The sequence below is a fragment of the Mesoplodon bidens genome, assembly GCF_964165515.1.
Source record: "Mesoplodon bidens genome assembly, chromosome: 15".
NCBI lineage: Eukaryota > Metazoa > Chordata > Mammalia > Artiodactyla > Ziphiidae > Mesoplodon > Mesoplodon bidens.
In genome coordinates, this window is record NC_138171.1 from 26,995,663 (window position 1) to 27,021,128 (window position 25,466).

General features: G+C 47.3%; 2 protein-coding genes across 3 annotated transcripts in view; one reads left to right on the forward strand and one right to left on the reverse strand.

Moving 5' to 3' along the window:
* The first annotated feature begins 654 nt into the window (after nucleotides 1–654).
* Nucleotides 655–7,759, forward strand: PDRG1 (p53 and DNA damage regulated 1). Its single transcript, XM_081256096.1, has 5 exons — nucleotides 655–827; nucleotides 2,910–2,985; nucleotides 4,066–4,140; nucleotides 6,102–6,182; nucleotides 6,808–7,759. Exons 1-5 carry the CDS (start codon nucleotides 741–743, stop codon nucleotides 6,888–6,890), a joined length of 402 nt encoding a protein of 133 aa, XP_081112222.1. The 5' UTR covers nucleotides 655–740; the 3' UTR covers nucleotides 6,891–7,759.
* A 134-nt stretch (nucleotides 7,760–7,893) lies between these two features.
* Nucleotides 7,894–25,466, reverse strand: part of TTLL9 (tubulin tyrosine ligase like 9) — a 55,664-nt gene continuing 38,091 nt past the window's right edge. For both annotated transcript variants that reach the window (XM_081256091.1, XM_081256092.1), the window contains 5 exons: nucleotides 18,534–18,592; nucleotides 17,538–17,734; nucleotides 15,364–15,477; nucleotides 14,035–14,159; nucleotides 7,894–9,786 (listed from right to left, as the gene is read on the reverse strand). In XM_081256091.1, coding sequence (XP_081112217.1) covers nucleotides 9,710–9,786; nucleotides 14,035–14,159; nucleotides 15,364–15,477; nucleotides 17,538–17,734; nucleotides 18,534–18,592 — 572 coding nt within the window. In that variant the 3' untranslated portion in view covers nucleotides 7,894–9,709. The remainder of the gene's footprint in view (nucleotides 9,787–14,034; nucleotides 14,160–15,363; nucleotides 15,478–17,537; nucleotides 17,735–18,533; nucleotides 18,593–25,466) is intronic.

Sequence of the window (25,466 nt, forward strand, 5' to 3'; positions counted from 1 at the left end):
CTTACACAACTTTCTTCTGAGCTGGCACTTCATCACTCACTGCCCATGGTTTTCCAGCCCCTTCCTTGGGTCTAGGTCAGCTAGAATTCTGGAATTGGGCCTAATTGGGCCTAACACAGGGGCTCAATGAACGGGGGGGTCAAACTGAATTTTAAAAGATTCCTGCCTCCTTCCAACCCTGAGGAAAGACAATGAGGGGGAGTTTTATTCACTCTCATTTTATAAACTGGATCCTGAAGGTGTCAGAGGTTAATATAAGTCACACTGCTACATGGGCCTCCTTGGTGTTCCTCAGGCAGGGAGGGGAAGAATGATTTGATTTCTGCAAAGCACTACCACTGCCTGCCATAGTACATAATTATTTGTTTTGTCATTAATTGTCGATGTTTCCCGCTAGATAAAGTTGCACTAGGGCAGGGACTTTGTTTTGTTCACTGCTGCACCCTCAGCCCCTAAAACTGCCTGGCACCGAGGAGGGGCTCAAGAACTGTATGAAAGGGAGGGGTTGAAAGGTTTGTGCCTGCAGGGGGCGCTTCAGCCCCGCCCCCAAAGCTAGGTCCCGCCTCTCGCGTCCGCCCGCCGCGCGTGCATTGGAGCCTGCGCGCCACCGTTCTTCTTTCAATTGCGCATGCGCGCCGGAAGCCCTGTCAGGTCGGCGCGTGCGCGGACCGAGCTGCAGCGGAGGTAGAGCGGAGGTGGATGCGGATCGAGGCCGAGCCGAGTTGGCGCAGGTGAACACCATGCTGTCGCCCGAGGCGGAGCGGGTGCTTCGGTACCTCGTGGAGGTGGAGGAGCTCGCCGAGGAGGTGCTGGCGGACAAACGGCAGGTAGGAGGCCCGTCCGCAGGGCTGGGGCCCGGGTTTGGCCTGACGGCGAGCGCCTAGAGAAACGCGCGTGGTCCGGAACTGGCTCCAGCTCGGTCTCTCCGTGAGTTGACCTAGGCTTGTGGGCCAAGGGCTGTGACGACAGACTGGGCGGTTTGAGATCACGTGGGTCAAATGCGTGGCATGGCACCTTGCTTCACTCCTTTATTTAGCACATATTAAGTGAGCGCCTGTCTGTGCCAGGCCTTTCCTCTCTCGCCAACTTTTCTCTGCCTCTTGCCCTGCCTTCTGGATCCGACCCATTACCCCTTTGGGCGTTTGGATGACCTGAACCCCTTTTTCAAAATGCAGTTCTTGGGCCACCTCACCGACCTGGGCTGCACCGCCGCAGTCCAGGCCCTGAGTGGAGAGGAGGAACAGAAAAGAGCCCCGAGTGGTCTCGTGATTGCGCAGGAGTGGGGGCGTGGTAGGAGCGTGGGGCCCTGGCCATGTAGACCTGCACAGGGAGTTTGGGTCTGGTTCTAATGGAAATGCCAAGGGTTTTAAGGGAGTTCGTGGTGGGAAAAGCTGCTCAACATCACTAATCATTAGGGAAATGCTAATCAAAACTACAATGAGGTATCACCCCACACCAGTTGGAATGGCAATCGTTAAAAAAATCCACAAAAAATAAATGCTGTAGAGGGTGTGGAGAAAAGGGAACCCTCTTGCACTGTTGGTGGGAATGTAAACTGATACAGCCACTATGGAGAACAGTATGGAGATTCCTTAAAAAAACTAAAAATAGAACTACCATATGACCCAGCAGTTCCGCTACTGGGCATATACCCTGAGAAAACCATAATTCAGAAAGTCACATGTACCCCAGTGTTCATTGCAGCACTATTTACAATAGCCAGGACATGGAAACAACCAAAATGTGTCTATCGACAGATGACAGAAGATGTGAGATATATCCATATATATATCTACATGTATAATGGAATATTACTCAGCCATAAAAAGGAATGAAATAGGGTCATTTGTAGAGATGTGGATGGACCTAGAGTCTGTCATACTGGGTGAAGTAAGTCAGAAAGAGAAAAACAAATATCGTATATTAACACATATATGTGGAATCTAGAAAAATGGTACAGATGAACCTATTTGCAGGGCAGGAATAGACACAGATGTAGTGAATGGATGTGTGGACACGGGGGTGAAGGGGAGGGTGGGATGAATTGGGAGATTAGGTTTGACATAAATACACTACCATGTGTAAAAGAAATAGCTAGTGGGAGCCTGCTGTATAGCACAGGGAGCTCAGCTCGGTGCTCTGTGATGACCTAGATGGGTGGGATCGGGGATTGGGGAGGGAGGTCCAAGAGGGAGAGGGTATATGTATACATAATAGCTGATTAACTTCATCGTACAGCAGAAACTAACACAGCATTATAAAGCAGTTATACTCCAAATAAATAAATAACAAAAAATTTAAAAAAACAGTAACCTATGTGGTGGATCCTGTTCCCGTCTACGTTTTTCAGAGAGGTGAAATCACATAGCTCCTAATGGACAGCAGGATTCAAACGTGGGTATTTGGCTTCAGAGCCACTGCTGTCAGGCAGTATGCTGTACTGCCTGCTCACTCCCTTTGTAGCTGTTGGGCTGTTACCACCATCTCAGTGCCACCACCTCTGCTGTTCTGATCTAATATTGTTGGGGTTTTCATGATACTAGGTCAGAATCAACTGAAGGAGCTTGTCCAGGGGGTGGTTTGCACTCTCCTAGTGATTCTGAAATGCCCTAAAGCTTGAGAACTAGTGCTTCAGTGGATAATTAAAAAAAAATTACCTATTTAGTCATTAAACATTTCCCCAGCACCTCCTCTTGGGGGAAGACACCTGGACAAAGCATTGTTTTTAAGGAGCTGGAAGCTGAGTGGGGGAAGAAATACCTTCACACATCAGTCCATTTTAGGCAGGACATTGGACTTAACCTAGGAATGATGCCTTGTCTCTGTTAGGTTTTAATAGCCCTGGTCTGTTGGGAGTACAGGCTGGGGTTAGAAGTAGCTGAGTTCCTTCCTGCCCCTGTGCTTTTCAGATTGTGGACCTGGATACCAAAAGGAATCGGAACCGGGAGGGCCTGAGGGCCCTGCAGAAGGATCTCAGCCTCTCTGGTAAGCCTAGACCTCCTCACTGCAGCCCAGGAGGCCTGTTCCATTTTCTTTCTAAGGCCTTTGACTTGTCCCTGATAGAGACTGGGCAGGAGGCCACAGGCATGTAGCACAGCCCGTGGAGATGGGGGAGACGGTATTGCAGGTCTGACATAGACTGTGGCTCAGGGTTTCAGCAGCTACTCTGCTTTAGTTTTCTCTATGATACTTCCTCAGTAACAGGTCGTTAGCTGCCAGCTTACCAGTGTTGGCACTGGGAAAGTGCTGGGGGGTATAAAAACCCCCGGCACTTGAAAATTGTGAATTGAAAATTCACAATTTGAGAATTGTGAGAAAGCTGAAGAAGGAATTGGACGTGGAGTGGGTTTGGGAGAAGGGGATAGTGGCTCTTTAGATGAGGCTAAGTGGTTGTGACAGAGTAAGGAGCAGGGGAGGGGTGTGTGATGAGGCTGAAGAGGTGGGCAGAGGCCAGGCCATAATGAGGGGCCTTGGGGGCCAACGGTTTAAAGTGCACTGGGAAGCCTAAAACCTTCCAGTTTCTTCTCGTCTCACCAGAGTAAAATCCGGAGTCCTGCAAGACCCCATGGAATCCAGACTTCCTTGAACTCTCCCACGTCATCTCCTCTCTCTCCCCCTCACTCATCAGCTCCACCCTTGCTGGCCTCCTTGCTGTTCCTGACGCCCGGCACATTACTGATCTTTGCTGTTCCTGGTTCCTCTGCCTGGCTTGCTCTTTGCCCAGGTGTCTGCAGGGCTTACACCCTCACTTTCTTTGGGTCTCTGCCCAAATGGCACATAATCAGTGAGGCCTTACCAGACTGCCTGGTATAAATGACAAACTCCTCCCCTACTTTGGCATTCTCCATCTCTCTTACCCTGCTTTAGTTTTCTCTACGATACTCTTCAGGGTCTGACAAATCATATCTTTGTTTATTACCTTTACTTTTTTGTTTATTCCCTCTCCTCCACTATAACATAAGCTATGGGGGCAGGAACTTTGTCCTGTTCTGCTGTGTTCTCAGCATCTAAAACAATGCCTGGCATAAAACTATTTGTTGAAGGAATGACTGTTTGCCATTTCAGAAGACGTGATGGTTTGCTTTGGGAACGTGTTTATCAGGATGCCTCACCGTGAGACGAAGGAAATGATTGAGAAAGGTAAGGCCTCCTGGGCAGGGGTCAGGAACAGGTTCCCGCGCACCCCCCAGCCTTGGTCTTAACCGAGAACCGAGAGTCAAGCTTTCTTTGGGCAGCAGCTTGATGAGAGGCGGCTGTGTGCATGTTAATCCCTGCTCTGCCACTGAGTGATTTCCTCATCTCTAAAAGGGGGACACTTCTACGTAGCACAGTTGTTGTGCAGTTGAGATAAAACAGGACGCGTGCCTGGCGCAGTGCTTGTTTATCAGTGAGGGATGAGTTGGACTGCAAATAACAGGAATCCAACAAATTGAGGGTTAAGGAAATAGAGTTCTGTTTTTCTTATGTAAGAAGTTGTCCAGAGATGGGCAGTACAGGACTGGCACAGCTGTTCAGCAGTGTCACCTTAACACGTTCTCATGGTTATTGTGTCATCATCGAAGGCCTCATGTTTGAGTGCCAGGCTGGAGAAAAGGCAGAGGGTTTTCTCCATATATGGCCTTGCCTTCTATTTTGAAAATAAGACCGTCCGCCTCAGGGACTTCTGCTGATACCTCATTTGCCAGATTTAAGGCACATGCCCACACATAGTTGCCGGGGAGCCTGGCAGAGGAGCTCTTATTTTTCACATCCCCTGCAATAGCAAGTGGGTTGAAATGGACGTTTGGGAAGAGTGAACCTCTAGGGTCTGCCACAGCCTGGATACACACCATATGTTACTCAAATCTCACAGCTACGTTCCTGGAGGCTCTTTGGAGGAGCGTCATAAAGGCAAAAGGTCAGGCTACAAATGGGTCCTTGGCTGGGAAAAGGGCAAGTTATGCATGTTTTCTCTTCCGTACCCCTGAAAACATGTGGGCCAGGAGGACCAACAAGGTTGCCTCTGTCCCTGAAAACAGGGTATCTCTATCCCTATTGAAACTGAAATTCTAGCAAAGGAAACTAGGTCAGCTTGGAAGAGAAGCTTCCGGCTGTCTTGTTGAAAAACATACACTAATACCATGGTTATAAAATTAAGAGTCGTCATTGCACTTGGGTGGAGGCCGGAGGCCGCTCAGACTAAGCTTCCAGGGCGCATTGCCTGTCTGGGTTCAGGATCCTCAGCTCTCTTAGCCCACAAGTGTGGTCTTGTCACCGACATAGAGAAGTTCTGTGACATCATCACCTCTGGTTCTCAGGGATGGACACAGGCTAAACAAGCTTCTGTGAGACTGTGGTTCCTCATTTACAGTGAGAACCAGAACCACTGCCCAGGCCAGAAGACTCGGCTGGTTAGGGCTTTCATCCATCAGAAAGAATGAAAGTCTGTGAGGAGGACAGGAATGTCACTCACGAGTGGATGAAAACAGAGCTGGGGGAGTTGGTTGGGTGGCACCAGTCAGTTGCACTACTCAGGGCGCACCTGCCTTTGGGTGCAGTCCGTCCTGTAAGACAGCCTTCTCTTCACAGCCGTGAATTAGGTTAAGCATGAGCATCAGGCTGCACGTTGACTGTTTACATATCAGTTACCACAGTCCTGCCTTTGTGAAAACCCCTCACCTTGATGAATGTGGGTTTGTGAAATTCTTCACCCAACTATTTTCCATCCATCTTAGGGTAGGCTGGGTCTAGGTTCTTCTTTTTGTCCTTGCATTTGAATTTTCCATAATTATTTTTCCATAATAATTTCACTGTGGGAGGGTGACCTAAAATCCTGGTGTTGCCTTCCCCAGCCACTGGCCAGGGTACTTTGCATAATGAAAACAGTTCGGTGAACTGTGAGTCAGGGGACTGGTGTGCTCAGCCCTGTTTTGGGCTCACTCGGGTCGGGGCAGGTCATGTCCCTTCTCTAGCCTTTAGTTTCTTCCTCAGCTGGTCTCCGAAGTCTCCTTTTCTTTCCCACATGCTGAGACCCTTTGCTCTCAAGGGGGCTGGGGAGAGACTGGCATCCTTAGATCTGTCTATAGTATAACCTCATCTTGTTTGCCCATCTCATCTTTCAGATCAGGAACATCTGGATAAAGAAATAGAGAAGCTCCGGAAACAACTTAAAGTGAAGGTCAATCGCCTCTTTGAGGCCCAAGGTATTGGCCTGGGGGCTGGGGGTGGGGCTGGAAACCAGGAGTGGAGACAACCATCAACACGGACTTTGAAGGCAGGGGTGGGAAGCCCCTCCAGGTGGGCAGTGACCCGGGCAGCTGGTGAGTGGCACTGAAGCTGTGGGCAGTGGGCAGGGTTGTCTCGAGCTGCCCAGAGATGGAATGGACGGGAAGTTTGTGGGATCTTATTCCTGTCATAAGTTATTTTCCGGCACCAGGAATGGCCTGGGATATCTCACATTTATGCCAGGGCATGGTGTCGGGACTGGGATAGCTCTGACTAAGGGTCAGAAGGCCTCAGTCAGGTGGTCCAGGTTAGAGCTGAATTTCTAGGTAAACCAAACCACTCCAGATTGGTCACAGTCTGTTGCAAATCTGGAGGTTTCTAGCCAGCAGTCATGACTCTGCAGGTTCTTGGTGACTCAGGAGCAGGTGTCGATGCGCGTTTTTCAGTGCATTGCAGAATTTGAGGTCCATTTCTGTCAGTCCTCAAGGCCAAGTGTTTGGCAGCATGAATGCAGTGTAAGCCCCTTTCCCAGGCCTGACTCCAGGGCCAGTAGGTTGGACAGCAGGAGCCCCGACTCGCTGATGAATTGTCTTCTCACCCTAGGCAAGCCGGAGCTGAAGGGTTTTAACCTGAACCCCCTCAACGAGGATGAGCTTAAAGCTCTCAAGGTCATCTTGAAAGGATGAAATTTAAGAACCAAAGTGGGGGACCTAAGACCAGCATCCCCCCTGGGATCATGGAGGACCTAGAACTCTCCAGCCTTGACACCTGCAAGGACAGGATCTACTCTGCAAGGGGACAGTTGTGAGGAATCTGGCCATAGCCCTTGTACAAAGCTTCTTTGTCTATAGTACTTGGCTATTTTGTGATGGCAGGAGAGAACTCTCAGCCTGCCAGTATCTGCCGGACTTGACCGCTGGGGCTGGGTGGACACAAGGCCCATTGACAGGCTCTGGCAGCCACCAGGAGGTGGGAGGGGGCAGTGCTTGTGGGGGTGTGAGAATGACTGCAACAGGCACTTCTCAACAATGGCCTGCTATTGAAATGGGCCCCGGGCAGGGGGAAGAGTGGGAGCTTCATTCCAGCATTCCTCTCAGAAAGAGAGAGACAAATTTTCAAGCAGTGTGTGTAACGGAATTGGAATAAAGCAGGAGGCTCAGAGGAGGCTCCTGTCCTGAATGAAGGACAGAATCTTGATGCTTCATGGTCCGCCATAGGCAGACACACTGTCCCCCTGCACTGCCTCCATTTGGGCCCGTCTTCCTGCTTGCCCCCAGGACGGAGCCCAGAGTAGGTGCTGCTTATCAACCTGCTGTGGCTGCTCTATAGTCAGGAAGGCCTTGCAGAGTCCTGCACCAGAGGTGGGTGAGGGGCTGCGTCTTACCTGCTGCACTTGTGCAGGATCCGCCTCCACCGGCTCTGAAAGCAGGACCCAGGCCAGTGCTGCTCGGAGTTCCCATGTGCCTTCAGGGTCTGCGATCCTGGTGGGAATGTGCCGTGAGGGATGTCTTTCGTGTGCCTCGAGGGCTCAATAAATGTTACCTACATGAATGAATAGCAGCTTCTAGTCTTCACCTCATTCAGTCCTTAATTGAGGACATGCCACTCCTTTAGGATACCATCTATGAAGGGGCAGTGGTTCCTCCTTGAAATGATGTCAGGATTAGATAGGCAGTAACAACAGAAGATGGCAGGATGGAGAGGACACTCCCTTTGGTTCCAACCAAGTTATATGGGGAATCAAGCTGGTATGGCCACATCCTGTGTTTTCTTCAAGATAATCTAGAAATTTAGATTTTTAGGTTGAATCCTCTGTTTTTTAAATACTGCTAATTCAGAAAATTTTTTACAACTTGGGTGTCGGCCAACAAAACACTTTACATAAGTCAAATTTGGCCCAGACCTATGATTTTGCATCCTCTTGAGTTTTCTTAGTAGAAATTGCTGGGTTTTCCACATAATGGCCCTAAGAAGTAGGGAGGTTTAATTGGAAACTAAATGTCTGTCCACAGTAGATTAAAGAAATTGATAACTCCAAATAGTGCAATACTATACAGCTGTAATCAAGAATGAAGAAGCTCTGAGCACTGATTTGAAACAAGCTCCAAGATACATTAAAGTGAGAAGTAAGGACAGGTGTCTAATAAGCTCATAATTTGTGTGCAAACAATTATGTGGTTCCTTTGGAATAGAAACTGCATGGTGGGGCACAGGGTGCAAGGGAAGGACATGTTGCTGTTGTATATTTGAAAATGGGGAGTTGTGGCGTTCACTTTGGTTGATGCTGTCTAGCATGACTGCCTGGCTCACAGTTGGTCTGTCTGAACATTGCCACTGCCTGTCTGGCTGAGGGTGGATGCTAGGCCAAAGAAGAGCCAATCAGATTCTTTCTCCTGGAAAGATGTGGAATCCATGCCTGGGGTTGTCTGGGCTTGCCCCAGTCCCAGGGATGAGGGAAGTCCCCACACTCTGGAGGCAGGAGGCTCAGAAGGCCTGGCTTCAGGCCTTCCCAAGGCTGGCTGATTCACTTAGATTTCCCAGTATTTTCCTTTCAAAAGCCCTCCGCACCCCTCCCCTTCCTTTCCTTCCACAGTCAGATTCTTGCAGCCAAAAGAACTGTCCTGAAGGGGGGAGAGTGATAGGGGGAGCTGACTAGGGTCCCTTGGTAGGTCGCCCTGGAGCAATTAGCCACCAGCCCACTCTTGCTGCAACTTCTCTTCAACCTAGAGGAGGCGTAGGAATGTGGAAAATGCAGACATTCTTACTTGTGCCCAACTCCCCAAGCCATCTCTGCCTCCCAGCCCAAGGCTTTCTGGTCTAAAAAGCTCAGCTCCCAACCTCAAACAGGAAGGCTCAGAGAGGGACCTAGGTCGCCCATCTGACTTCGATAAGTGCACCTTTGCAGAGACTGTCTCTAAGTAGCTCTGCCTTCCTGATCCTTACCTTGGCCGTGGGTTCCCTGACATGCAGTCAGGGTATTGTAAGGAGGGCAAGATGTATATAAGGCTCAGTCCTTCCCCAGACCCCCAGTAAACACACAATCTAGTAACTGCTTGCTTTGCAAACACAGCTTAAGTTCCTTGCTCCTGGAGGATCTTTTCAACACTGATCACCGTGAGAGACATCAAAGGGTCAAAGCCAGGAAGATTTGGTTGCAGCTGACAGCATCCCCTGAGCCAAGCCTGGAGCCCGAATCAAGACTGTGATCCTTTATTAGATGTGATCTCTGGGGTAGCAGAACTTGCTGCATTTGTCCTCTTCGGGCCTGACCGCCAAGCCAGCAGATTCGTCAAGGTTAAAGTCTATCCAGTCCTGGGGATTGGCTCTCTCCTGGTGCAGAGATGCCCAGGGTGGGGTGGGGGTGCCAGGCTAGCAAAGCAGCTGCCAGGCCGGAGGGAGGGGGAGGGAGGGGGTGAGTGCTCTGAGGTGCTGCTGTGCTGGAAACTGGGAGCAGGGAGAGGACTGGTGTGGCACCTTCCCGGGTCGCTCTCCTCTATGCTGGGGATTAGTTGGGAGTTTTCTTCTGGCCTTGAAGGGAGCGGAACAGCTGCCTCAGCTGTTTTTTCCGATCATTGATGCAGCCTGGAAGGGAAATGGAGTGTTGCCTGGGATGGGCTGTCCCAAGTAGAGGGGGATTTAGGGGGAGTGGAGAGGCCTGTGCTCCCACTACCTGTGGGAAGAGAGGACAGCAGGAGCCATGCAACCACGGATGGCCTGTGGTTTGCATCCTGGCTCCCCTCCTGCCTGTCATGGCCCTTAGGCAGGTCATTTACCTCTTTGAGCATCCGCTTTCTCATCTGTAAACCAGGATACCTGCTTTATGGGGTGAATGTAAGGATCATCAAAAGAAGGTAATATTCACTGGGGGCTTACCTCAAACCAGGGGCTGCTTCAGGTCCAGAATGTGGACTGACTGGTTGAGCTTTCAGGGGAATAATGTGTACAAGAGAAAACTGAGGCTCGGGGAGGTTAAGTAGTTTGCTCCAAATCACACAATAAGTAGCAGGACTGAGGGCTGAACCCAGTCTATCAAGCTCCAGAGGCCCAGCTCTTAATCACCACCCCACATTGCCTTACCTTCTGGCTTTGCTCTGAAAATGCACTTAAAGCTAGCACAGTGCCTGGTACCTAACTGGTTAAATGTTAGCTTTCTTCCTTTATCCAACCCCATGTGTCAGGCACTTTCATCTAAGAGATGGCTCTTCCCCACAGGTGGCCCCTACTCATGAAAATGTGTCCCAGGCAGTCCGTGCTGAGAGGCTGACATGACCTCCCCTCTCTGAGTGTGTCCACAGCGTTCCCTTCGTTTTGCACTCAGAGCTGATCCTTGAGGGAACTCCGTGGTCATTTGATCTTGGGCCAGGCACACTGATGGCACTCACGAATGGTGGCTGACTGACTGAATCACCCTGGGGACAACTACTGACCTGGAGGTGTCTGCCATCTTCTCAGCAGCCCAGAGCCCTATCCTTGCCTCCTAGGCACTCACCAGCCATCAAGGCTTCACTGAGCCGAGAGTCCACTAAATGCATCCCCAGGGTTTTCCAAAGTGAGTTCCATGGAACCTTAGCTTTAACTACAATTGGCTCATTCATAATTCTCAAACCTTTGTGTCCAGTGCAAATCTCTTCTTGGAGTTCTAGACTCATCTCTGAGTTATCTGTTTATCTTTTCACCAGTTCTCAACACATCCCTAACTCATTTCATCAGTACTCTTCCACCCCGAGCCAGCTCCTCCTGTATTCAAAACCACCCACCCAGACACTCAACTGGAGACTTCTGAAGCACTGGCTCTCAACCTAAGCTGTGCTTTAGACTTATCTGGGAGCTTTGAAAAATACTGACATCCGAAGATATTTATCTCCAACAGGCATCAGTATTTTTTAATTCTCTCGCATGATTCTGATGTTCAGCCAAGGTGGAGAACCACTATTCTGAATCTTTGCTACTCAAACAGGGTCCAGGAACCAGCAGCATTGATATCTGAGGTGGATTGTTAGCAAAGGCGGCTGCAATGATCCTCCCAGGCCTATATGCACCTCTCTGTAAGGTGACTGTGCCGCTCCTCCCATCAAGAAGTGGAGTCGGGGATGGGGAGGGTGGGAGGGAGGGAGATGCATGAGGGAAGGGATGTGGGAACAGATGTATATGTATGACTGATTCACTTTGTTATAAAGCAGAAACTAATAAAAAAAAAAAAAAAAAAAAAGGAGTCGGGCTTCCCTGGTGGCACAGTGGTTGAGAGTCCGCCTGCCGATGCAGGGGACACGGGTTCGTGCCCCAGTCCGGGAAGATCCCACATGCCGCAGAGCGGCTGGGCCCGTGGGCCATGGCTGCTGAGCCTGCGCGTCCGGAGCCTGCGCATCTGGAGCCTGTGCTCCGCAACCGGAGAGGCCACAACAGTGAGAGGCCCGCGTACCGGTAAAAAAAAAAAAAAAGAGTCTATCTCCTTGTTCCCTGAATCTGGGCTGGACTGGCTTTGGCTAATGGATTGTGGTGGAATGACATTGTGGGATTTCTGAGCCTAGGCCTCAAAAGGCTCCACTACGTCTTCTCTCGCCCTCTTGGAACCCTGAGACTACCATGTGAAGAACCTGGGGCAGGGCTGCTGGAGGATGAGTGGCCACCTGGAAAGAGAGGCTGCTGACAGTCAGTCTCAAGCACCACACGTGTGAATGAGGCTATCCTAGACCATCACGTCTCAGCAAATCTGCTAGGTGCCTGCAGCCCTGTGAGAGACCCGGGTGACACCTGAAGAATCGTAAGCAAATAAAATAGTTGTTTTAAGCTGCGAGGTTTTAAGAGGGTTTGTTAAAGAACAGTAGCTTGTTGCAGACTCGTAGCCTCCTGCTCCAGACCTACTGAATCGTAACTGCATTTTAACAAGATTCCCAGGTGATCGCACAACTTGAAAGCATTGTATAGTCATCCTCCAACAACACCATGGGCAGGTACTAGGGTGTCTGCTGTGGGAAAACCATTCACAAACCTTCTCTCCTTTGCTTTCCTGAAGGCAAACGACTTGACTTCCCAGGCTTCCTTGCGGCTGAGGTGCCATGTGACCCAGTTCTAGTGGGTGAGAAGTCAGCAGAGGTTGCTGGGAGGGCTTCCCTTTTGGAATAAAGAGTCAAAGCTTGAAAGAAAGGCTTTGGCCCTTGGGCCTTCCTGTCTCTTCCTGCCTGAGACAAGGACACAGTGTCTGGAGTTGGAGCAGCCGTTTTGTAGCCATGAGGCAACAAGCATGAGCATCAAGGCAACATGCTGAGAGTGGCAAAGCAGAAAGAGGAAAGAGCTGGGTCCTTGTGCAGCTGTTGTGTACGGCCTACCCCATGACTTCCTGTGGCTTAAGATAAATCAGTTCGTATCTGTATAACTGTTAGTTGGCTTGTTAGTGTTTGCAGCCAAACCCAATCCTAAATCATACCAAACTCTAAAAGATACTTAAAACTTCATCAAAAAAGAGGGGAAAAAATGCCACAAATAAAATTTAAAAAGCAAAATGACAAACCCAGGAAAATGTTTACAATAAATTTGACAGAGGGATAATATCCTCAATATATTAATATCCAAGGCCTTTACAAATTTAGAAAAATGTAAGCCCATTGAAAAATCGAGTATGGACAGCTTACAAAAGAAGAAATGCAAATTTTAAATCTGAAACCCCACCCATAATCAATGGAATGCACAGAAAACAAGTCAATATTTTTACCTATGAAGTTGGCAAAGGTTTTTTGTTGTTTTAAATTCAGAACTGGCAAATTTGTGTAATATTTCTAAGAAAGCAATTTGACTGTAATAAGTCCATCCTTTTGACGCAGTAATTCTATTCCTAGGAATCTGTCCTAATGAAACAGCCAGAGTTTCAGCTGAGCTTTATGTGAGAGGATGTTCTCACAGGATTATTTATAAAAGTGAAAAACTGGAATCATGCCAAATGCTCAATTATATGAAATTGATTTCATAAATTTGGGGATGTTTTACAGCCATATGGTAATTTTGGTTTTAATTGTGCTCAGGGACAAGCACTAGCAGCCAAGCATTCAGGTTTTGGAATCAGACAGATTGGGGTTCAAGTCCCCGCTCACCACTTATAACCAAGACCATCAGCAAATGATGTAACATCTGAAGGCCATTTCCTCATCTACAAAATAATAAAAGCTGCCTAAAACTTAAATGAGATAACGTATATAAAATAGTTAGCCTGGACCTGGCCATAGAATGTTTCCAAAAGAGAGGCTCTTATTATTGAATGAGATGAAAAACGCTACATGGGAAAGTTAGACTCAAAGCTCCAGCCCAATGCCAATTTTGTAAAAGAAAAAGTATGAATATATGCATTTTTGAAAAACTAGATGGAAATACACCAGATTGTTAAAGATGGTTACGTCTGGATTTTTTTTTTTCATTTTCTTCTGTAATTTTCAAATATTCTACAATGAGTATGAATAATTTTTATGGTCAGGGAAATTTTTCACTCTTGAAAAACCAAATTTAAAGTCAAGCCCCGAAGTCCTTAATTTCTCTTAACAACATATCATGCTTTTTGTTTGGGTGCCACTTAAGCCTTTTGAAATCCACCTCGTGACAGATTAATAATATCTCTCACTATGTGCCCCGCAGTATTCTAGGCATATATTAAGACAGAAACTATTTAATCTCTGTTTTACAGATGAGGAACAGAGAGGTAAGTCCCTTGCCCAAGGTCACACAGCTGGTAAATTGTAGATCAAATTAAAAACAGTCTAACCACTGTGGCAAGCTGCCTCTTAGACTACTTGGCACCTCCCATGACTCATCCCTGGTGCCCACTCCCCACCTGGCCCCACATACCAAGGTGCGTGTTGGTCACAATGTTCCCCAGCCCCGACAGGTCATGAGGCCCGTCTTCTCTGCTGACAGGGCCATCGTTCCACATGAGGTCGAAGCCTCCCACTCGCTTCTCTCTTCCCGTGAGTCTGGACAGGCAGGAGACAAAAAGGGTTAACGAAGGTGCACCTGGTAGGGCCCTAAGACTCAAGCCAGGTCCCTGACCGTTTCCTGCTGCCCACCCTGTCAGAGTACCTTCTTTTGTCCATCCATTCACTGGCCGTTTCCCAGGTGCCCACACAGGCCTCAGAGGGGTCATCCCCCATTTGTCCCCAGGCTTCCATACTTGCCCCCAGTAACATGCACCTATTCGTGCTTTCTGGTTTAAAGTCCGCTGTTCTTCCCAGACCACAGACTCCATGAAGGCAGGGACTAGGCCTGTCGTGTCCTTTATTGTGTCCCCAGTGTGTGGCACAAGGCCTAGCACATAGTAGGGGCTCAAATGTTTGTTGAATGAATAAGTGATGGTGGCTATAGTAGACACCTGAGGTTCTGCCTGCTCAGCATACATTTCACCTTTTTTTAGCCTGTGGGTACCTGGGTTTTTCTTTAGAAAACGATGCCTCCTTCTCTCACTCTCATGGCTCAGGTGGGGTTAACCTCACCCCCTGGGAGGTGGGCACACTACCTAGGTCAATCAGAGTCACAGTGATTGGTTCCGGGATGGGCATGCGACTCAATCCCCACCAATGAGCAGTGAGAGTCAGCCCTCAAACTTTTGTCAGAATAATTGGGGAAAAGTTAATACGGAGGAAAGAGATGAGAGAGAGGGAAGTGAGAACAGACAAACCAGCCAACACTGCCTGAGCCATTCCTGAAGTCAAACCCTGGATCTTTCTATTATATACACATCGTTATATAAGTAAATAGCCTCTTACTGAGCACTTTCTGTGAGTTACACACTTTATAATAAATTACCTTGGTAAATTAATCTAACAAACCTGAGAGGTAGATAGATATGAAATCTCCCATTTTACAGGTGAGAAAACTGAGGCTCGGAGAGGTGAAGTGAGTGGTTCAGGGTCCCACAGTCAGGAAATATTGAGGAAATCCTGCTGGACCAAATCTCAGAAAGCTGTAGTTGGCCTGCTCTGCTGGGACAGGGCTAAGTCCCTGGGCCAGGATCTGACCCTGTGTGGACATTGCAGTTTCTCCACCTGTAGAATGGTGGGGTGGTGGGGACAGAGCCATCTCTGAGGGCCTCTCAAGTCCCAAGGTTCTGAGTTCTCTATCCTCGGTGGGAACCCTGATTGTCAGGTACAGGGATGCGTGAGCAAGGTTGCTCTCCCTCACCTGCCCTCCATGTCCACGATGTGCAGGGTGTCTTCCAGGAGGCAGGTCTTGAGCTCATAGTCCTCCTGGCTGCTGGCTGTCAGTGATGGGGATGCATTGACCTCCAGGAGCCACCTGCGGAGGGAAGGGAGTAGAGAAGCTTAAGTTTACCTGGTCCCTGAGGCCCCTGGAATTTCACTGAGAGGCTAGATAGGGTGCCTGGGTCTCACCCTCAATTCAACCAGGGCTGCTCTCTCCACATTTCAATTTGAAGAAAGGTTTCAGGGGCTAAAACTTTTTTTTTTAATTTAAGTAATTTATTTATTTTTGGCTGCGTTGGGTCTTCGTTGCTGCGCGCAGGCTTTCTCTAGCTGCAGCGAGCGGGAGCTACTCTTAGTTGCGGTGTGCAGGCTTCTCATTGTGGTGGCTTCTCTTGTTGTGGAGCACAGGCTCTAGGCGCGCGGGCTTCAGTAGTTGTGGCACGCGGGCTCAGTAGTTGTGGCTCATGGGCTCTAGAGCGCAGGCCCAGTAGTTGTGGCGCACGGGCTTAGCTGCTCCGCAGCATGTGGGATCTTCCCGGACCAGGGCTCAAACCCGTGTCCCCTGCATTGGCAGGCGGATTCTTAACCACTGCGCCACCAGGGAAGCACAGAACTTTTGAAAACAACTGTCACAAACTTGGGCAATCCCCACAGGGTCCAGGTGGTGACTTATATGAAGTAAGTTGGTGGGGGTAAGAATGATTTTGCTGCCCTCATGCTTATTATCGCTTTTCCTTCTTTCAAAAGAGCTGTGAGTACAAGAAAAACTCCTGTCCTAGTGAAACTTTGCCCATAAATGATAACCAGCCTGACACGTCAGGGGGTGGGGAGTAGCAGGGAGGGGTAGAGACTGTGGTGAGCCAGAAAGAGCATCCCATGTCTAAAGGGGTGGCTATGGAGGCTCTAGGAGAGCGTTGCCCTGTGAGAATGTGAACCCAGAATTGCAAGATCCTCTGACTCTTCCAGAAAAGCCAAAAATCCAGATTTTTGTGTAAACATCTTCCAGTTATTGGAGACTGTCAATGAAAATCAACCAAATGAAAAAACGTTCGGAAGGCCAAACTCAAAGTGTCTGCAGGCCGAAAGCAGCCCAAGGGCCGCCAGCCTGCAGCCGCTTGTTTTGTGCAACCCTGTCATTTTACAGACAGGAATCTGGGGCACAGAGAGGGGAGGCCTCACCCAGCAGGTCAGTGGGAGACTAGGGCCCCCTTCCCACTATCTTCTGCCTCCTGCCAAGCTTGTTTCCCCTTTCAGTGTCCACTTTAATGCCCATAGCACATCTTGCATCCCCGGGGGCAAGGGAGAGAGACCCGCTGGTGTCCGGCCCCTGTTTCTCTTGAACTTGGGCCCAACTTAGGTCTTGCTCTAGGGCTCCTACTCCTGGCTCAGAAAGCCCCTCAACAGCTATACAGTGACCCTGGGGAGGGGGTTGGGTCCAGGAACCTCAGTGCTGTGGGAGCAGCTCAGCCCAGGAACATGGACCCTGGGCCTGGCTTGGCCCTTGACTTATTGCATGACCTCAAGCTGCCTCAACAACCCCAATGGGCTTCTGTGCCCTGTTGTATCACGTAAGGGCCATCACTGTGTTCCCTGATAGTTCAGGTTTGTTCTACTCATCAGCTCAACCTCCTCGTGGGCACTGGGAGGGCACAAAATCCTTGGCAGGGATCGACATGGTAACAGTATTCCCTTACATGGCACTTTGCATCCTCCAAGCACCAGGACTAACAGAGGGGAAGATTCTTGCCTGATAGGAGGGGAGGATTGCTGACTCAGCAGATGCTCAGGAAAGGCCTCAGTGCCAGGCATAGGGCTCAGTACCCCACTTCTTCCTCATAACAATCTAATAGGCACAGTGACCATTTTATTTAATTTTTAAATTTTTTTTTGGCCGCACCGCGCGGCATGCAGGATCTTAGCTCCCCGACCAGAGATCGAACCCGTGCCCCCTGCAGTGGAAGCGCAGAGTCTTAACCGCTGGACCGCCAGGGAAGTCCCACAGTGACCATTTTATAGACAGGCAAGCTGAGGCACAGAAAAAGAAAGTGTGCCCCACTGGGAAGTGGCAGAGCTGAGCTCAAACCCGGGCAGTCTGGGTGCAGAGTGTGTAAAACATCCCTCCATGCTCTCCGGGCCGCGAGCCCATCCACTTACGGCTTGAGGTCCTGGTCTATGAGGATGTCATAGCCATACAGCTCGAAGCAGTGCTTGTCGCTGATGATCACCTTCTGCACGCTCTGCAGGCTTCTGATGAAGATGTTGTCCATGTCACTGAAGAGCGTCTCCACTGCCTCGGGCCCGTGCTTGGACGCCAGATACTGCCGGAAGCGCTGCAGCATCCACTTGCAGCCCTGGGACCCCGCCGCCGGGTTGGGAGAGGGAGCCTCAGTCAACCCGGACCTGGCCCGTCCAGACCATCACTTACCATCAGCACAGCCCTTAGGCTTGGACGAGAGGGGTCCAGCCCTGAGTCCTCTGATTAGGAGAACCCCAAGTGTGTCCCTCCTTGAGGGGCGAAGATTCTACACGCCCAAGAGCCTGTGCCTCTCTTTCTAGAGCACAGCCTGCTATCCACCACCCCAGAAGTCCCTGACCAAATGCCCTGTGCCAGCTTCCTCCCTGGGCCTGCCCTTATGCAGACAGACTGCCCTGACCATGTGTGCACCCCAAGGCCCAGGGAGTCACCAAAAGCTTGCTGTTTTGGGTGTGTGTGTGTGTGTGTCTGTGTGTGTGTTTGCAGGAAGCCCCCTCGGGGTGATGGGGAGCTGGGGACCATCTCTTCCTGTGCTCTTCTGTTCTGGCTTTTAACTCTGAGAAGTCTGAGTGTTCTAAATATGAACCTGGCCTTGCAGGTTATTAGATAGATAGATGATAGATAGATAGATAGATAGGTAGGTGATAGGAGTATATCTGTCAAGGTAGGAGGATACAACACATTTTTTAAAGGGTGTGTTCTTTTGATTTGTAACTCTTAAATATTTAGACACATGATGTGTGGGCCTCCATTTGTACTCTTGCCCTGGGCCCTGCAAACGGGAAGGGTGAGCTGACCTCGCTGGAGAACTCTCTTGGGCTCCTTGGCATCCCTCCTCCTCCCCCCAGCCCAGTCCCAGAGGCCATACCTGGAGGGCAGAAGCCCAGGTTCCTCACCTTCTTTGGGTGGTAGTCGGGAGACGTCTTTTGCACGGCGACATTGGTGAGGTGAACATCTGGCAGAGATTAGTGGTCAAGGGGCAGTGCGGACAAGAAAGAGCTGAGCCCTGCGCCATGTAGCCCCCAGGGACCAAACTGAGACCCTTGCTTGGCAATTGATGGGGGAAGGCTACCAAACAGCCCAGAGGCCACGTGCGGGGGCTTTGGAGTCAGATGGACTCGGGTTCAAATTATGCCTGCATCTATCTTTACTGGCTGTGGGCCCCTGAGCAAGTCACTTAACCTCTCTGAACCTGTTTCCCCACCTATTAAATGGGGGTGTGTAGTAGTATATTGACCTCATAGGGTTATCTGAAAAATCAGATAAGATGCTGTGTAGAAGCCCCTCTTACAGTGCCTGGCGTGGCTGATATTAGATTAGGATTGCTCCACTCAAGAGGAGAGAACACTTTCTAACATGTAGAAAGACCAAGCACAGAACAGCCATCTCAGGACATTCTGAGCTCTCTCTCACTAGAGGGGTTCAGGCTGGGTGGCCACTTTGCAGGAATATCAGAGAAGTGACCCAGCATTGGGATGGGGTCAAGTTGGCCGCCTTTGAAGTCCCAGCCCTGAGAGTCTGCCTTTCGGTATCATTACCATCGTCACCACCAGTAACATTGGCAACACTTTGAAGCTTACAGAGCATGTTCAAACACTTCAGCTCTTGTATTCCCCAAATCATTCCCATCTCACAGAAGAGAGCTTCGAGGCTCAGAGAGGTTGACAGCCACTCAGAATACCCCCTTCTCAACATCCTCCTCCACATAGCTAAGTAGGATGGATCCCCAAAACCTTGTGTAGTGACAAGACATAACTTTCACTTGGACTTGTTGGTGAGACAGGCTGAGACCTTTTGCTGCAGTGCTTGCACCTGGATACAAAGAAACTATAAGGGACTAAAAATAACTGCATGCAAGCGCAGTTGGGGCAAGTTATGGACAACAAGATACAAAGAGACCAAAAAGCCCAACTGCCACTTCTGAAGAGCCAGGAGCAAAAGCAGAGGGTCGGGAGCAAAAGCAGGGTATTGCACATGCCCCCTACACACCACCACCACCAAAGGGTTGGGCAAAACACCTAAGCCACCCTTCTGGCCCGACCCCTGGACACACCCCTACCCTCATCCCATATAAGGAACCAGCTCCCCCCACCTTGGTGAGCAAGCCAGTAAGGGAACTTGTTACTTGTTCTTGCTCCCCACTGCTGCAGAAGGGGCCCCAATAAAGCCTTGGCTGAATTTCTTCTCTGGCTTCTGATCAATTTCTATTGATTGAGGAGGCCAAGAACCCTGGGTGGTAACATTGGGACATTTCAGAGATGCGGAGGTAAAGACTCTAGGTCACTGACCCAAGTCTAATTCCCCTAACACGTATGTTTCTCCATATCTGTGGCATATTGGACAGGGCTTCAGCCTCTCCAGAGAAGGTGGGTATTCTCTGTAGCACCATTTTCCTAGAATGTCTTCTTTAGGGCTTTTCATAGACTTTTTTTTTCACATTTGTCTGAAAGATTTTCCGCCTTAATTTCAAAAGAATAAGCACATAACAAACCACTAAAAGGAAGAGAGCCCTTACATTTTTGGTCAACTGATTTTCGAAAAGGGTGCCAAGACAGTTAAGTGGTGGGAAGCAAAGTATTTCCAACAAATGGAGTGGGGATGCCTGAATATCCATGTGTGAAAGAATAAAGTTAGACCCCTTTCTTATACCATAGACAAAAATTAACTCCAAAAGGACGACAGACCTAAATATAAGAGCAAAAACTATAAAGCTCTTAGAATAACATTTAGGAATAAGTCATTGCAACCTTGGGTTAGGCAGAGCTTCTTAGCTTTTGTGACAACAAAAGCACAGGTGAAATACATGCAGAAAAAGCTTTTCACAAAATTCAACACTGATTTATGATTAAAAAATTCTCCAGAAAGTGGGCATAGTGGGAACCTACTTCAACATAATAAAAGCCATATATGACAAACCCACAGCCAACATCATTCTCAATGGTGAAAAACTGAAAGCATTTCCTCTAAGATCAGGAACAAGACTCTCACCACTATTATTCAACATGATTTTGGAAGTTTTAGCCACAGCAATCAGAGAAGAAAAAGAAATAAAAGGAATCCAAATTGGAAAAGAAGAAGTAAAACTGTCACTGTTTGCAGATGACATGATACTATATATAGAAAATCCTAAAGATGCCACCAGAAAACTATTACAGATAATCAATGAATTTGGTAAAGTAGCAGGATACAAAATTAATGCACAGAAATCTCTTGCATTCCTATACACTAAAAATGAAAAATCAGAAAGAGAAATTAAGGAAATACTCCCATTTACCATTGCAACAAAAAGAATAAAGTACCTAGGAATAAACCTACCCAAGGAGGCAAAAGACCTGAATGCAGAAAACTATAAGACACTGATGAAAGAAATGAAAGATGATACAAACAGATACAGAGATATACCATGTTCTTGGATTGGAAGAATCAACATTGTGAAAATGACTACACTACCCAAATTAATCTACAGATTCAATGCAATCCCTATCAAATTACCAATGGCATTTTTCACAGAACTAGAACAAGAAATTTTACCATTTGTATGGAAACACAAAAGACCATGAATAGCCAAAACAATCTTGAGAAAGAAAAACGGAGCTGGAGGAATCAGGCTCCCTGACTTCAGACTATACTATAAAGCTACAGTAATCAAGACAGTATGGTACTGGCACCAAAACAGAAATATAGACCAATGGAACAGGATAGAAAGCCCAGAGATAAACCCATGCACCTATGGTCACCTTATCTTTGACAAAGGAGGCAAGAATATACAATGGAGAAAAGACAGCCTCTTCAGTAAGTGGTGCTGGGAAAACTGGACAGCTACATGTAAAAGAATGAAATTAGAACACTTCCTAACACCATACAAAAAAATAAACTCAAAATGGATTAAACTTACCTAAATGTAAGGCCAGACACTATAAAACTCTTAGAGGAGAACATAGGCAAAACACTCTATGACATAAATCACAGCAAGATCCTTTTTGACCCACCTCCTAGAGTATGGAAATAAAAACAAAAATAGGGCTTCCCTGGTGGCGCAGTGGTTGAGAGTCCGCCTGCCGATGCAGGGGACACGGGTTCATGCCCTGGTCCAGGAAGATCCCACATGCCGTGGAGTGGCTAGGCCTGTGAGCCATGGCCGCTGAGCCTGCGTGTCCGGAGCCTGTGCTCTGCAAAGGGAGAGACCACAACAGTGAGAGGCCTGTGTACCGCAAAAAAAAAAAAAAAACAAATACAAAAACAAAAATAAACAAATGGGACCTAATGACACTTAAAAGCTTTTGTACAGCAAAGGAAACCATAAACAAGACAAAAAGACAACCCTCAGAATGGGAGAAAATATTTGCAAACGAAGCAACTGACAAAGGATTAATCTCCAAAATATACAAGCAGCTCATGCAGCTCAATATCAAAAAACCAAACAACCCAATCCAAAAATGGGCAGAAGACCTAAATAGACATTTTGCCAAAGAAGACATACAGATGGCCAACAAACACATGAAAAGATGCTCAACATCACTAATCATTAGAAAAATGCAAATCAAAACCACGAAGAGGTATCACCTCACACCTGTCAGAATGGCCATCATCAAAAAAATCTACAAACAATAAATGCTGGAGAGGGTGTAGGGAACCCTCCTGCACTGTTGATGGGAATGTAAACTGATACAGCCACTATGGAGAACAGTATGAAGGTTCCTTAAAAAACTAAAAACAGAGCTACCATATAACCCAGCAATCCTACTACTGGGCATATACCCTGAGAAAAACAATAAGTCAAAAAGATACATGTTCCACAATATTCATTGCAGCACTATTTATACAATAGCTGGGACATGGAAGCAATCTAAGTGTCCATCGACAGATGAATGGTTAAAGAAGATGTGGCACATATATACAAGGGAATATTACTCAGCCATAAAAAGGAATGAAATTGAGTTATTTGTAATGAGGTGGATGGACCTAGAGTCTGTCACAGAGTGAAGTAAGTCAGAAAGAGAAAAACAAATACTGTATGCTAATGCACATATTTAAAGAAACAGTACTGATGAACCTAGTGGCAGTGCAGGAATAAAGATGCAGATGTAGAGAATGGACTTAAGGACACAGGGGGAGAAGGGGAAGCTGGGATGAAGTGAGACAGTAACATTGACAAATATACACTACAAAATGCAAAATGGATGGCTAGTGGGGAGCTGCTCCACAGCACAGGGAGATCAGCTTGGTGCTTTGTGACCACCTAGAGGGGTGGGGTAGGAAGGGTGGGAGGGAGGCTCAAGAGGGAGGGGATATGGGGATATATGTATACATATAGCTGATTCACTTTGTTGTACAGCAGAGACTAACAGCACTGCAAAGCAATTATACCCCAATAAAGATGTAAAAAAAATTACATTGAGATTAAAATAAAAAAGCACAGGTGGCAATAAAAAAGTAGATAAATTGGACTTCATCAAAATTAGAAACTTTTGTGTTTCAAAGGACATTATAAAGAAAATGAAAAGGCAGTGCACAGAGGATTTTTAGGGCAGTGAAATTACTCTGTATGATACAATATGATGGATACATATCATTATATGTTTGTCCAAACCCATAGAATGTACAACCTTAATGTAAACTATGGACTTTGGGTGATTATGATGTGTCAACATAGGTTCATCAATTGTAGCAAATGTACCACTCTGGTGAGTGGTGTTGATAGTGGGGGAGACTATGCACGCGTTGGGGCAGGGGGTATATGGGAAATCTCTGTACCCTCCTCTCAATTTTGCTATGAACCTAAAACTGCTCTAAAAAATAGTCCTTAAAAAAAAAAGGACAACCAGGGACTTCCCTGGCGGTCCAGTGGTTAAGAATCTGCCTTCCAGTGCAGGGGATGCAGGTTCGATCCCTGGTTGGGCAACTAAGCCTGCACACCACAACTAGAGAGAAGCCTGAGCACTGCAACAAAGAGCCCACGCTGCAACAAAAAGATTCCGTGTGCCTGCAACTAAGACCCGACCCCAAAATAAATAAATAAATAAACATTTAAAAAAGAGAAAACAAACAATGGAACAATATATATTAAAAAATAAAAAGGACAACCCACAGGATGGAAGAAAATATTTGTAAATCATGTATCTGATAAGGGAGCAGTATTAAAAATACATTTAGAAACACAGTTCAACAATAAAAAAGACAACTCAATGAGAAAATGGGCAAAGACTTTGAGTAGAAATTTCTCTGAAGATTTACAAATGGCCAGGAAGCACACAAAAAGATGCTTAACATCATTAGTCATCAAGGAAATGCAAATCAAAACCACTTCACATCCACTAGTGTGGCTATAATAAAAAATGACAGATAATAACAAATGTTGGCAAGGATGTGGAGCAACTGGAACTCTCCTACCATGCTGGTGGGAATGTAAAATGATTCATTGCTTTGGAAAATAGTTTAGTGGTTCTTCAAAAGGTTAAACATAAAATTACCATGTGACCAGCAACTCCACTCCTAGTATATACCCAAGAGAAATAAAAACATATGTCTACACAAAAACTTGTACATAAATGTCCATAGCAGCATTATTAATAATAGCTCAAAAGTAGAAACAACCCAAATGTCCATTAACTAATGAATGGATAAATAAAATGTGCTATATCCATACAATGGAACATTGCTTAGCAATAGAAAGGAATGAAGTACTGATACAGGTTATGACATGGATGAACTTTGAAAACATTATGCTTAATAAAAGAAGATACAAAAGACCACATATTATATGAATCCATTTATATGAAATGTCCGGAATAAGCAAACATACAGAGTAAAAAGTGGTTGCATAGGGCTGGGAAGTGGGGTTGGAAGGAAATGGGAAACGACAGCTAATGAATATGGAGTTTCTTTTGGGGGATGGTGAAAATGTTGTAAAACCGAATGTGGTGATGGTTGTGTGAAGATGATAAGAACCATTGAGTTGGGACTTCCCTGGTGGCGCAGTGGTTAAGAATCCGCCTGCTAATGCAGGGGACACAGGTTTGAGCCCTGGTCCAAAGGATCCCACATGCCGCAGGGCAAATATGCCCATGTGCCACAACTACTAAGCCTATGCTCTAGAGCCCAGGAACCACAACTACTGAGCCCATGTGCCACAACTACTGAAGCCCACACACCTAGAGCCCATGTTCTGAAACAAGAGAAGCCACCAAAATGAGAAGTCTGCACACTGCAACAACCCCACTCGCCACAACTAGAGAAAGCCCGTGTGCAGCAATGAAGACCCAACACAACCATAAATAAATACATTTATTTTTTTTAAAAAGGAACCATTGAGTTGTATGATTTAACTGGGTGAACTGTGTAGTATGTGAATATATCACAATACAATTGTTATTTAAAAAATGCAAAAAGAGGATGTTCAGGCAAAGTGAGTTACTGGCTTTAAGAGGGGAAATCGCTCCCTTGTGATGGAGGAAACACTCAGATTTCTCCGCACACTGCTCCTGCCTGCAGGGAGGAGAAGTCAGGGACTTCCCTAGTTTCCAGGGAGAAACAGAGGCTAAAAGAGGAGAGTGGGTGACTGGTCAGCTGACCTCAGAGCCTCCCCTCTCCACAGATGGACCTGAAACCAGGTTCCAATGGACCAACAAGCTAAGTGGCAAAGAGTAAGCAAACAAATGGTCCAATTCATAGAGAAGTGGAACTGATTAGCTGTGAGATCTTCAGGGGGAAAAGGATTTTCTTATCTTAGAAATGACAATAGAAATCACAGAGGAAATCAGTGGATATAGTCAACTCTGTGAAAAGGAAATTAATCAGATGTCAAGGCAAAAATGAAAGGCAAACATGAC